Genomic DNA, 12,860 nt, shown 5'->3' with positions numbered 1-12,860 from the left:
TGTTTCAGGACGTGATGTCACTGAGCACCTCTCCTATATATAGGACCTTCCACCCCCACCTGAGATATGGATGCCTGATGAAGACCTAAGGGTTGAAACGCTGTAACAATTATATCACCTGGGAGCATGAACAGCAGTGTGTGGTGCTTTTGTTTTTCATGTATTTAAATCCTGTCAAGACTTTCCTAAGTTTCTTTCCAGTTGTATGCGTCCAAGTTAAAAGTAAGTTTGTTTCATATTTTCCATGTATAATTTAGTTGTCATGTAATGTCCTTATTTAAGGTATATTGGTTTTATAGATTCATCCTTATGATCGTTACCTTTTATTTATGCAACCTACTTATAATGTCTCTCCTTTGTTGCAGAACCACACACAAATCCAACTTTACCATGTCCAACCACAAGCCCTCAATAAATATGTGAACTTTGGCACTGTCTCTGTTGTCTGCTTGCTCTCTGAACAGAGCCTAATTACCTATATTGGGTTTTTTAGTATATTTTTCAGCAGCCATATTGGAAATGACCTCCAGGGGGGTAATTTACATTTACATTTACATTTAAGTCATTTAGCAGACGCTCTTATCCAGAGCGACTTACAAATTGGAAAGTTCATACATATTCATCCTGGTCCCCCCGTGGGGAATGAACCCACAACCCTGGCGTTGCAAGCGCCATGCTCTACCAATGCTCTACCAACTGAGCCACACGGGACCACATGGACAAAATCTGTGATGGCACTATGTGATGGCACTATAGTCTAAAATACTTATTTAGACATGCCCTAGCTGTATGTGAAATTTGGTGGCTCTATCTCAAAGTCCACAATGTTTTCATGTAGCCACTGGACTATGGTCAAAATGACCTCAATTGGACCCCCATTAAAGTCTTGAGTACTTTATGATCAGAATTATTGTCTATATTATCTGTAGGATTTAGTTAGTCGGTAGATAACATTACAAAGTAATTTTTATATTGTTTGGAATGATTTTACCCTATTTTCTTCTAATAGGAAATCCGGATGTCAGCAATTGACTGACAGGCTTCCCAGTGTCACACAGCCAGGAGTGGTAAGTGCAGAGTCAAGCGCAGAGAGCAGAGGATAATGGGGGAAACCGAACTTTATTGCTGTATCCAAAATAAACGCCCAAAACAACAGGCGATAATCAAAAGTGTCCAACCCAAAACTGGGCACAAACAGACAGGGAGCACAACACTCAACAAACCTCGAATAACAGAAAACAAGCCCGCACCAAAGCAGGCGGGCCTTACAGGCTTAAATAGTCCCGAATCAAAACTCAAACACGAAACAGGTGCAACCAATAAGACATAACAAACAGAAAAGGAAAAGGGGATCGGTGGCAGCTAGTAGACCGGCGACGATGATCGCCGAGCGCCGCCCGAACAGGCAGGGGAGCCACCTTCGGTGGGAGTCGTGACACCACCTTCGGTGGGAGTCGTGACACCACCTTCGGTGGGAGTCGTGACACTACCTTCGGTGGGAGTCGTGACACCCAGGCTGCCTCCAACCTTTAAATGTCCCTTAAGGTATATAGTATTAGTGTACAAAGTTTGATACTTGCATCATAAAATGGAACAATTATTTCACCTATGTGCTGGACTATACTATTACTACCACACTGTTAGAGTTTTGTTTACCATCAAAGAGTGGGTCCACCAGTCAAAATCTCAATAAACGTTCTGAAGTGCATTCCATGATAATTTCACATGCAAATAGCAATTGATTTCTATGATATAGGCATAAGGGTTACAATTGGCATATTACAGGCGTACAGCCCACATACTGCTTTATGTTTCATGTCAAACAAGTTCAAAAGCTTTGGGGTGATATTCCAAAATTGCATTCAAAGCCTAATTTCTAAACTAGGTCAAATTTGTTTCATATCGGATGTTTGTGGATATTTCGTTTACTCTCGTCAATAGCTATTGAACCAAGCATGCCATAACTATGAAGATGGTATATTCTGAATCAGGGGTGGATGGAGAAATATCCACACCTTTTTTTGTTCCTTTTTTAAAACTATTTTTAAATAAGATCTCAGATTTCATTCTTCAATAGCTCTTAGGCAAAGCATGCCATGACTATGAAAATGAGATATTCTGCATCAGTGGAGGATGGACGCTTTGTGTAAGAGCTATTGAAGATTGAAAGCAAAAAAATGAAAAAGTGCATTTTTGTCCATCCTCCGCAGATTCAGAATATATCATTTTCATAGTCATGGCAAGAGCTATTGAAGTTTGAAAGCCCCACTAAAAATAAAATCACAATTTCAACAACAACAACAAAATGATTTTTGTTCATCCTGCTTTGCCTAAGAGCTATTGAAGATTGAATGCTAAAAAAATATAATAATAATAATATATATATATATAAACAGTGGATTTTTGTACACCCTCCCCTGATTCAGAATGTATCATTATCATAGTCATGTCACTCTTTGTCTAACAGCTATTGGCTACACCGAATATCCAATGGAAAATCATTTTTTTAAATAATCTCCAATCTCCATTGGAGATTTAACATTTCGGCCAATGCAAGATGAGTACAACTTTCCCTCTCCACCGGGGTACTGACTGATCACAGTTTGGTGTTTGTGTGACGTCAGTGTCAGCTGGTCAATGTTTACGTCCAGAATTGTGGCGACATCTATTGAATGTTTATGGGGGAAAACGAGAAGGTAACAACATATTTTTTCGAAATACAATTGACACTATAAAGCAGCGTCAATTAACCGTCACATCCATAAGGTAAAGACCGCTGCTTCGTATTTCTTATGGCGAGTGTCTTTGTTAGATCCAGCCAGACAATAATTTATCTTCTCTCCCGTGTACCCCTGCAGAGCGCTTCGTTGACGACATCAACAGAGACTAAGGTGATGCATATTTATTTATGTATCTCGCGTTGAAGCAGTAGTTCGATAACATGTTTTGTTTGGTTGTTAAATATCAAATTCCAATATCAAACTATTTGAAAGAAGATTAAGAAAAACACTATGAATGCGCAACAAATGCTTACCCAAATGTTGGCTGCAGTTTATGTAAACACATACTGTTTTGTTATTCAGTGGCGCAGCTGTATTTTGTGTGTGCGTTGATTGGTGGGAAATATGCATCACTGAGAGGATTCGATTATCTGGTCCGGGCGTCCTGTTAGGCGTGTTTTTCATTGGGTGAAAGTAGTGGCATTTGTTTTGGAACCGGGCTGCCTCCTGGGTGTGAGCCAGGTACCTGGTTCAAAGCACACGGCGAAATCGGTTCAAAACAAAAGTGATGTAATTAATCACGTTGAGTAACGACTAGGATTCTGTGTTCTCACATGCACAAATTATTGCTTTTGATATAAACGCCCCATCTGCCTTACAATGAAACTAGTTTGAAAATGCAAAGGTATATTACACGGTAAAGAGGTGTATTTCTGGATGATACACCATGTTTTCTTGTTGCCAACATGACCGAGCGTCCGAGATTATGCCGCGTTCATCTGCTAGTCAGAATTAGGAAAATCTGACATTTTGATTTTCTAACTGGTTCTAGTTATACACGTGCCACGTTCAACTATTCAGGAAATCGAACATTTCAGCTTTCTAGTACCGACTAGCAGATGAACGCGGCATTGATGTTCGATTTCAGAAGGGTGCTCCTCCCTCACCGCTTTTGCCCGGCACGTCACGGGACATGAGACAGGTGCCCCACGGCTCAGCATAATCGAATCGGCCTACTCCCGCAGTTACAAAGAAGGCGTCTCCACCATCACTACGATTATCGTGTGCTGTGGCAGTGACACCGCCCGGCTACTTGTGAAAGCAGAACACAATACGAGTTTATTTGACTGGTTTGTTATATAAGAACTTCATTAAAGGCCCGAAGAAAGAGGTTCTAAAACAGGCCTGTCTTTTACACACACCTTCAGAACCAAAATGACATGTTCAAAGCTCATTCTTTCTCCAACAAAGTCAAGGTATTGGAGTGGCCATCACAAAGCCCTGACCTCAAACCTATAGAAATGTTGTGGGCAGAACTGAAAAAGCTTGTGCGAGCAAGGAGGCCTACAAATCTGACTCAGTTACACCAGCTCTGTCAGGAGGAATGGGCCAAAATGAACCCAACTTATTGTGGGAAGCTTGTGGAAGGCTACCCGAAACGTTTTACCCAAGTTAAACAATTTAAAGGCAATGCTACCAAATACTAATTGAGTGTATGTAAACCTCTGACCCACTGAGAATTTGATGAAAGAAATGTAAGCTCAAATAAATCATTCTCTCTACTATTATTCTGACATTTCACATTCTTAAAATAAAGTGGTGATCCTAACTGGGATTAAATGTCAGGGATGGTGAAAAACTGAGTTTAAATGTATTTGGCTAAAGTGTATGTAAACTTCCGACTTCCACTGTACATATGTATGTACAGTACAAGTCAAAAGTTTGGACACACCTACTCATTCAAGGGTTCTTCTTTATTTTTACTATTTTCTGCATTGCAGAATAATGGTGAGGACAAACAATGAAATAACCCATATGGAATCACGTAATAACCAAAAAGGTGTTAAACAAATCAAAATATATTTTATATTTGAGATTCTTCAAAGTAACCACCCTTTGCCTTGATGACAGCTTTGCACACTCTAGGCATTCTCTCAACCAGCTTCATGAGGTAGGCACCTGGAATGCATTTCAATTAACAGGTGTGTCTTGTTAATTTGTGGAATTTATTTTTTTAATGCATTTTAGCCAATCAGTTGTATTTTGACAAGGTAGGGGTGGTATACAGAAGATAGCCCTATTTGGTAAAAGACCAAGTACATATTACGGCAAGAACAGCTCAAATAAGAAAAGAGAAACGACAGTCCATCGTTACTTTAAGACATGAAGGTCAGTCAATCTGGAAAATGTCAAGAACTTTAAACGTTTCTTCAATTGCAGTCGCAAAAAGCATCAAGCACTGTGATGAAACTGGCTCTCATGAGGACCGCCACAGAAAAGGAAGACCCAGAGTTACCTCTGCTGCAGAGGATAAGTTCATTAGAGTTACCAGCCTCAGAATTTGCAGCCCAAATAAATGCTTCAGAGTTCAAGTAACTGACACATCTCAACATCAACGGTTCAGAGGAGAATGCATGAATCAGGCCTTCGTGGTCAAATTGCTGCAAAGAAACCACTACTGAAGGACACCAATAATAAGAAGAGACTTGCTTGGGCCAAGAAACACGAGCAATGGACATTAGACCAGGGGAAATCTGTCCTTTGGTCTGATGAGTCCAAATTTTCGATTTTTGGTTCCAACCACCGTGTCTTTGTGAGACGCAGAGTAAGTGAAGGGATAATCTCTGCATGTGTGGTTCCCACGTGAAGCATGGAGGAGGAGGTGTGATGGTGCTTTGCTGGTGACACTGTTGGGGATTTATTTAGAATTCAAGGCACACTTAACCAGCATGGCTACCACAGCATTCTGCAGCGATACGCCATCCCATCTGGTTTGGGCTTAGTGCGACTATCATTTGTTTTTCAACAGAACAATGACCCAAAACGCACCTCAAGGCTGTGTCAGGGCTATTTGACCAAGGAGAGGGATGGAGTGCTGCATCAGATGACCTGGCCTCCACAATCACCTGACCTCAACCCAATTGAGATGATTTGGGATGAGTTGGACTGCAGAGTGAAGGAAAAGCAGCCAACAAGTGCTTAGCATATGTGGGAACTCCTTCAAGACTGTTGGAAAAGCATTCCAGGCGATGTTGGTTGAGAGAATGCCAAGAGTGTGCAAAGCTATCATCAAGGCACAGGGTGAAGAATCTAAAATATATTTTGATTTAACACTTTTTTATTCGTTACTACATGATTCCATATGTGTTATTTCATAGTTTTAATGTCTTCACTATTATTCTACAATGTAGAAAATAGTACAAATAAAGAAAAACCCTTGAATGAGTAGGTGTGTCCAAACCTTTGACTGGTACTGTGTGTGTGTGTGTTTACAATTTAATTGCACAAGAAAAATCTACATGTAAAGTGTTACCAAGTAAAAGGTGCATTGTGTCCCCAGAGGATCCAACAAGACTGAAATACTAAAAGCTTAGTTAATATCTAAGATCCTTCTCATCAATCTCATCAACACGTTCTACTTTACCAGAGGGACGTCAAGGAAACCTGAGGTAACACTTTCTCTTCCAATTTAGAAATCAAATTTTATGTGTCACATACACATGGTTAGCAGATTTTAATGCGAGTGTAGCGAAATGCTTGTGCTTCTAGTTCCGACCATGCAGTAATATCTAACAAGTAATCTAACCTAACAATTTCACAACAACTACCTTATACACACAAGTGTAAAGGAATGATAGCAGGGTGAACAGGTAGTGGCTCGGGTGGTTGTTGTCCTTGATGATCTTTTTGGCTTTCCTGTGACATCGGGTGATGTAGGTGTCCTGGAGGGCAGGTAGTTTGCCCCCGGGGATGCGTTGTGCAGACTGCACCACCCTCTGGAGAGCCTTGCGGTTGAGGGCGGAGTAGTTCCGTACCAGGCGGTGATACAGCCCGACAGCATGCTCTCGATTGTGCATCTGTAAAAGTTTGTGAGTGTTTTGGTGACAAGCAGAATTTCTTCAGCCTCCTGAGGTTGAAGAGGCGCTGCTGCGCCTTCTTCACCACGCTGTCTGTGTGGGTGGACCATTTCAGTTTGTCCATGATGTGTATGCCGAGGAACTTAAAACGTTCCACCCTCTCCACTACTGTCCCGTCTATGTGGATAGGGGGCTGCTTCCTCTGCTGTTTCCTGAAGTCCACAATCATCTCCTTTGTTTTGTTGACATTGAGTGTGAGGTTATTTTCCTGACACTACACTCCGAGTGACCTCACCTCCTCCCTGTAGGCCGTCTCGTCGTTGTTGGTAATCAAGCCTAGCACTGTAGTGTCGTCTGCAAACTTGATGATTGAGTTGGAGGCGTGCACGGCCACGCAGTCATGGGTGAACAGGGAGTACAGGAGAGGGCTGAGAACGCACCCTTGTGTGGCCCCAGTGTTGGGGATCAGCGGGGTGGAGATGTTGTTACCTACCCTCATCACCTGGGGGCAGCCCGTCAGGAAGTCCAGGACCCAGTTGCACAGGGCGGGGTCGAGACCGAAGACCCAATTACCATTAATTGCGGAGAAGGTTAAAGAGTGGCCTACTGTGCTTTCACGTACCTCAGGTAATCCAATCAGGAGCTAACTTGACAATGCATCCTATGTGATTCAGGCTACACTGCAGTGTCTGAGATTGGATGTCACAGTTAATGATAGCTGCTTCACTTAGGTTGTTATTCACATCAAAAAACAAACAAATGTACTATAACTTGTATACACTACCGTTCAAAAGTTTGGGGTCACTTTGACATTTCCTTGTTTTTGAAAGAAAAGCAAAAAATGTTGTTCATTAAAATAACATCAAATTGATCAGAAATACAGTATAGACATTGTAAATGTTGTAAATTACTATTGTAGCTGGAAACGGCTGATTTAAAATTAAATAATTATGGAATATCTACATAGGCGTACAGAGGCCCATTATCAGCAACCATCACTCATGTGTTCCAATTGCACGTTGTGTTAGCTAATCCAAGTTTACCATTTTAATAGGGTAATTGAACATTAGGAAACCCTTTTGCAATTATGTTAGCATAGCTGAAACCTGTTGTTTTGATAAAGAAGCAATAACACTGGACTTCTTTCGACTAGTTGAATATCTGGAGCATCAGCATTTGTGGGTTCGATTACAGGCTCACAATGGCCAGAAACAAAGAACTTTCTTCTGAAACTCCTCAGTCTATTCTTGTTCTGAGAAATTTAGGCTAATCCATGCGAGAAATTGCCAAGAAACTGAAGATCTCATACAATGCTGTGTACTACTCCCTTCACAGAACATCGCAAACTGGCTAGAAAGGGGTAGAATAGAAAGGGGAGTGGGAGGCCCCGGTGCACAACTGAGCAAGAGGACAAGTACATTAAAGTCTAGTGTGAGAAACAGATGCCCCACAAGTCCTCAACTGGCAGCTTCATTAAATAGTACCCGCAAAACACCAGTCTCAACGTCAACAGTGAAGAGGCAACTCCGGGATGCTGACCTAGTCGGCTCGGGAATTCGAACCAGTGCCATGTGATAACCTTCCAGAAGGACAACCATCTCTGCAGCACTCCACCAATCAGGCCTTTATGGTTGAGTGGCCAGACGGAAGCCACTCCTCAGTAAAAGGCACATGACAGCCCGCTTGGAGTTTGCCAAGAGGCACCTAAAGGACTCTCAGACCATGAGAAACAAGATTCTCTGGTCTGATGAAAACAAGATTGAACTCGTTGGCCAGAATGCCAAGTGTCATGTCTGGAAGAAACCTGGCACCATCCCTACGGTGAAGCATGGCGGTGGCAGCATCATGCTGTGCGGATGTTTGCGCTCAGGACCTCAGACTGGGGCTGAGGTCTTCAAGTCTCTTGAAGAGAGACCTGAAATAGATGTCTAGCAACGCTCCCCATCCAACCTGACAGAGCTTGAGAGGATCTGCAGAGAAGAATGGGAGAAACTCCCCAAATACCAGTGTGCCAAGCTTATAGCGTCATATCTAAGACTCAAGCCTGAAATTGCTGCCAAAGGTGCTTCAAAGAAGTACAGAGGAAAGGCTTTGAATACTTATGTAAATGTAATATCAGTTTTTTTATATAAATTAGCAAACATTTGTAAACCTGTTTAGTATAAGGCTGTAACGTAGCAATGTGAAAAGTCAAGGGGTGTGAATACTTTCCGAATGCACTGTAAATTATGAACGTCCTTTGTCAAGTATGACTTTTTACAGATATAAGTTGGATAGTGTCCTGTTCGCACAGTTGAATAAATAGTATATAATAGAACAGCAGTGTTGACTGTGTGAGTATGTGTGTGTAAGGGTTGTATGTGTATGAGAGTCAGTGCATATAGTCTGTAAAGTGTGGATAGTCTCTGAGGTACAAATAATCTCTCAGGAGCAGGTCTGAGCAGGTAGACGGCAAGGGTTAGCTGTTCAGCAGTCTGATTGCCTGGTGGTTGAAGCTGTCTCGGAGCCTTTTGCCCTGAGACCCGATGTTCCGATACCGTTTGCAAGATGGTAACAGTGAACAGTCTTTGAGGGGGATGAATCAATCTGAATCAATAGATCAATATTTTTAGACACCTTTTTGTCTGACTCTATCCTCATCTCTCTTTCTCAGCGAGTCCGTGAGGATGGGAGGAGCCGTGAGTGCGGGGGAGGATAACGATGAGTTGATTGACAACCTGAAGGAGGCTCAGTACATCCGCTCGGACCTGGTGGAGCAGGCCTTTAGGGCCATAGACAGGGCCGACTACTATCTGGAAGAGTTCAGAGACAGTGCCTACAAGGACCTGGCCTGGAGGCACGGCAACATCCACCTCTCAGCACCCTGCATCTACTCCGAGGTGATGGAGGCCTTGGATCTCCAGCCTGGCCTGTCCTTCCTCAATCTGGGCAGTGGTACGGGCTACCTCAGCACTATGGTGGGACTCATACTGGGTGAGTCAGGATGGCACCAACCTCACCTGGCCAGGTGAAACAAAATAAAACAATTTTATAAGGGCAAGAGTGGCTTAAAAATCATTTTTACCATTGCTTTACATAAGAAAATGGAAAATAAGATGGAAAGTGCAAATGTACTCACACCTTGTTTCTCCCCTTTACTGTAGGTCCATTTGGAGTGAACCATGGGGTGGAGCTGCACCAAGATGTCATTGAGTATGCATACCAGAAACTGGAGTTTTTCATCAAGACCAGCGACAGCTTCGACAGGTAGGAGTTTCATGATGAAAATGACAATGTAGGAATTATACCAGAGTTATGAGCTATCAGGAGAATCCAGTTAATTGGCATTATACCAGAGTTATAGGAGCTATCAAGAGAATCCAGTTAAATGGCTATAACTCTGGTTTAATGCCATTTAACTGGATTATCCTGATAGCTTCTATAACTCTGGCATATCAGGAGAATCCAGTTAAATGGCATTATACCAGAGTTATAGAAGCTATCAGGAGGATCCAGTTAAACAGAATTATTCTGTAACAAGCTAGTAAGATAACATACTGCAGTTATGGTGGGTAGGCTGATTCTCTGATGAAACTGTGTCGGGAGTGCTACAGGTATCCAAGAAACATCAGACGTGGCTCTGGAATGGGGGAATCATAGGGGTGTGTGTGTGTGTGTGTAGGTTTGAGTTCTGTGAGCCCTGCTTCGTGATGGGGAACTGTCTGGAGATAGCCCCAGAGAGTGGTCAGTATGACAGGGTGTATTGTGGAGCTGGGGTGCAGCAGGAGCAGGAAGACTACATGAAGAACCTGCTCAAAGTGGAGGGAATCCTAGTGCTGCCATTGGAGGAGAAGGTCAGTGCTCGCACATGAACACCCCCAGTGGTGGCTGCTGAGGGAAGGACGGCTCATAATAATGTCTGAAATGGAGTGAATAAAATGGTATCAAACACATGGAACTCCACTCCAGCCATTAACACGAGCCTGTCCTCTCCAGTTAAGGTGCCACCAACCTCCTGTGACCCACACACAGACACAAAATGTGAAGTGAAACAGAATGGTGAACGTAGCAATCAGGATGGTTTCACAAGACTAAATTGTGACTGTAAAGACATGGCCACTTTTAAAACCAGAATAAACTTAGATAAACTCCCCTCTTAACCCAGTGCTATTTCTAGCACTTTGATATATTCTGGTGTCTTGTGGTGTCATCTTCCCTGTTATACAACTCCGTTGTAGACTTTGTTGTCTCATCTTTCTTGGTCCCGCTCCTAGAAATTGTTTGTATACCTTCTATACACATTGAGACATTTTGATACTCATTTCCTTTGTGTGTAGCTAATGCTCTGTGCTCCACTTGTGACTTGGGTTTAGAGAAAGATCTGTATATAAATACATATTTCTTAACTACTGCTTACTACAAAAAAAACTCCAGTACACAAACATATTATTGCCCTTCCTCTCTCCTTAGTTGACCAAGATCACTCGAACAGGCTACAACAGCTGGGAGACCAAAAACATCATTGCTGTGTCCTTTGCCCCACTGGTGTTGCCCAAACACAGAGATAACAGTAAACCCAAAGCAGTGCCTTTACGTAAGTACTGTACTAGCACATCTGTCTATGTAACGGAGGTTGTTTTCCAAGTGAGCCTTTGTGTGATGAGTAACCCTATCGGAGATCTGGGCCGGCATTCGCAAAGCATCTCAGAGTAGGTGCTTATCTAGGATAAATTTGGCCTTTTAGATTATAATAAATGACAGGGGGGGACCTGATTCTAGATCAGCTATCCTACTCTGAGGCTTTGTGAAAACAGGCCCTGGAGACTCAGAACCACTGGGGGAGGTGACAGTTGTTGAACACTATGTTGTCTCAAATGCATGTTGAACTAGTTACAAAATGGGAAGGCAGAACTTCCATCACTTACTATGTGGGAGAGTGTGAAATGGTTTCCTCTTGTCATTTGTGTGTACCTCCTCAGCGACCATGTTTGAGGTGCGGACTCTGCAGGACTTGGCTCGCATCTCTATCCGTCTGACGTTAAAGAAGACAGTGGCGGGGCCAGGGCCGTTGCCCAGGAGGAGGTTGGCCCACAACGGGGAGCAGCTCCGGCGGGCCCAACACTGTGGCTCCACCCTGCTTTCCAACCGCTACGTATTCATGAGCCGCCTCATCCCCGGGCCGATGGACGACAACAACCGCTCAGACACAGAAGAGGAGGAAGAAGAGGGGAACTGCAGGATTCTAGGAGAACCTGAGGAGGAGCAGGAGGAAGAGGGGGAGGAGAGTAGGGAGGGCGGTGCCCTTCTACATGAGGCTCCAGTGAACCTGCTAAGAGAAAGGATCCTGGGCCTGCCGCTCCCTGAGCCTCTGAAGATGTACATGCTCCACTACAGAGAGAAGTAGAGAGGGACAGGAGACAAGAAGCTGTGCTCCCATTCTCTAACTTGTTACCATCCTTATGCTCTTGACTCCCCTTTCTGTATACAAAAGTAATTAATGTGTAAGAAATAGGCTGATAACTCCACGGGAATGGCTAAAATGAGTTCCCATCCGAATTCAAAATGTAAGCCCTAGAAACTTCATGTTGAAGTGAATAACTAGAAGAATTGGATAAGTAGAAGCAATATGGTAATAGCTCCATCTCCCCCTTCCCCGATAGCCTAGGTACGCCTATCTAATCTACAGAGGTGCTTAAGGGGTAGAGGTCGAGGTTGGAAAAACAAGGATTTAGGGTTTGGGAGCTTCCTTAGGGTCACCCCTACCCCCAGAAGCCCTCACCACCACCAGCAGCCCCTTAGGACTATTCCAACAACCCCTCTGAACACTAGACTCATCTCAATCAATGCCCCACCCATGAACTTTATCTCCCCCTCTTTTGGGGTATCTTGTCTCGTGCCTGACACTGGCACCCAGTCTCGAAGACCTTCTTTCCACCCTCTTTGAATTTTGTAAATGTGATTTTTCTGAGAATGATGATTTTGACTGTGACCGAACAATTCAGGGGAGCTTTTGAGATCAACTTACAAGAACTGAAAGCCCCAAATGGTGTGGAAATATTTGCTCATTCTGTGTTCACATCTGTAAGATCTTCTCATATCTTACTGTGCTCTGCATTGAATATACTTGTTGAGAGCAGGGGTGACAAATAAAAGTAATTTAACTGAAGAGACCATTTCTGTTAAGGCAAATGTCAAGAGGGCTACAGGCATGAAACAAGTATATTAACACATTTTTACACAGTATAGCAAAGAAATTACCACATTGACAAACAGCATTACCCGAATTCACTCTCGTTTTGTGAAT

The 12,860-nt window shown here is 43.1% G+C and overlaps 1 protein-coding gene across 4 annotated transcripts; it reads left to right on the top strand.

The window, feature by feature from the left end:
- Window positions 1-2,558: 2,558 nt before the first annotated feature.
- LOC111966325 (protein-L-isoaspartate O-methyltransferase domain-containing protein 2) lies at window positions 2,559-12,722 on the top strand. Of its 4 annotated transcripts, none has more exons than XM_023990862.2 (7): window positions 2,610-2,766; window positions 2,859-2,891; window positions 9,231-9,550; window positions 9,721-9,823; window positions 10,239-10,410; window positions 11,027-11,150; window positions 11,536-12,722. In XM_023990862.2, exons 3-7 carry the CDS (start codon window positions 9,244-9,246, stop codon window positions 11,958-11,960), a joined length of 1,131 nt encoding a protein of 376 aa, XP_023846630.1. In that variant the 5' UTR covers window positions 2,610-2,766; window positions 2,859-2,891; window positions 9,231-9,243; the 3' UTR covers window positions 11,961-12,722. The 4 variants fall into 4 exon arrangements, with proteins under 4 accessions (XP_023846629.1, XP_023846630.1, XP_023846632.1 ...); XM_023990864.2 differs by having other exon boundaries at window positions 2,611-2,696; XM_023990861.2 differs by lacking the exon at window positions 2,859-2,891 and having other exon boundaries at window positions 2,559-2,696.
- The last annotated feature ends 138 nt before the right edge of the window (window positions 12,723-12,860 follow it).

Source organism: Salvelinus sp. IW2-2015, linkage group LG7, assembly GCF_002910315.2.
Source record: "Salvelinus sp. IW2-2015 linkage group LG7, ASM291031v2, whole genome shotgun sequence".
Lineage (NCBI taxonomy): Eukaryota > Metazoa > Chordata > Actinopteri > Salmoniformes > Salmonidae > Salvelinus > Salvelinus sp. IW2-2015.
Note: the sequence above shows the minus strand (reverse complement) of the source record. Positions and strands in the feature narration are given on the sequence as shown.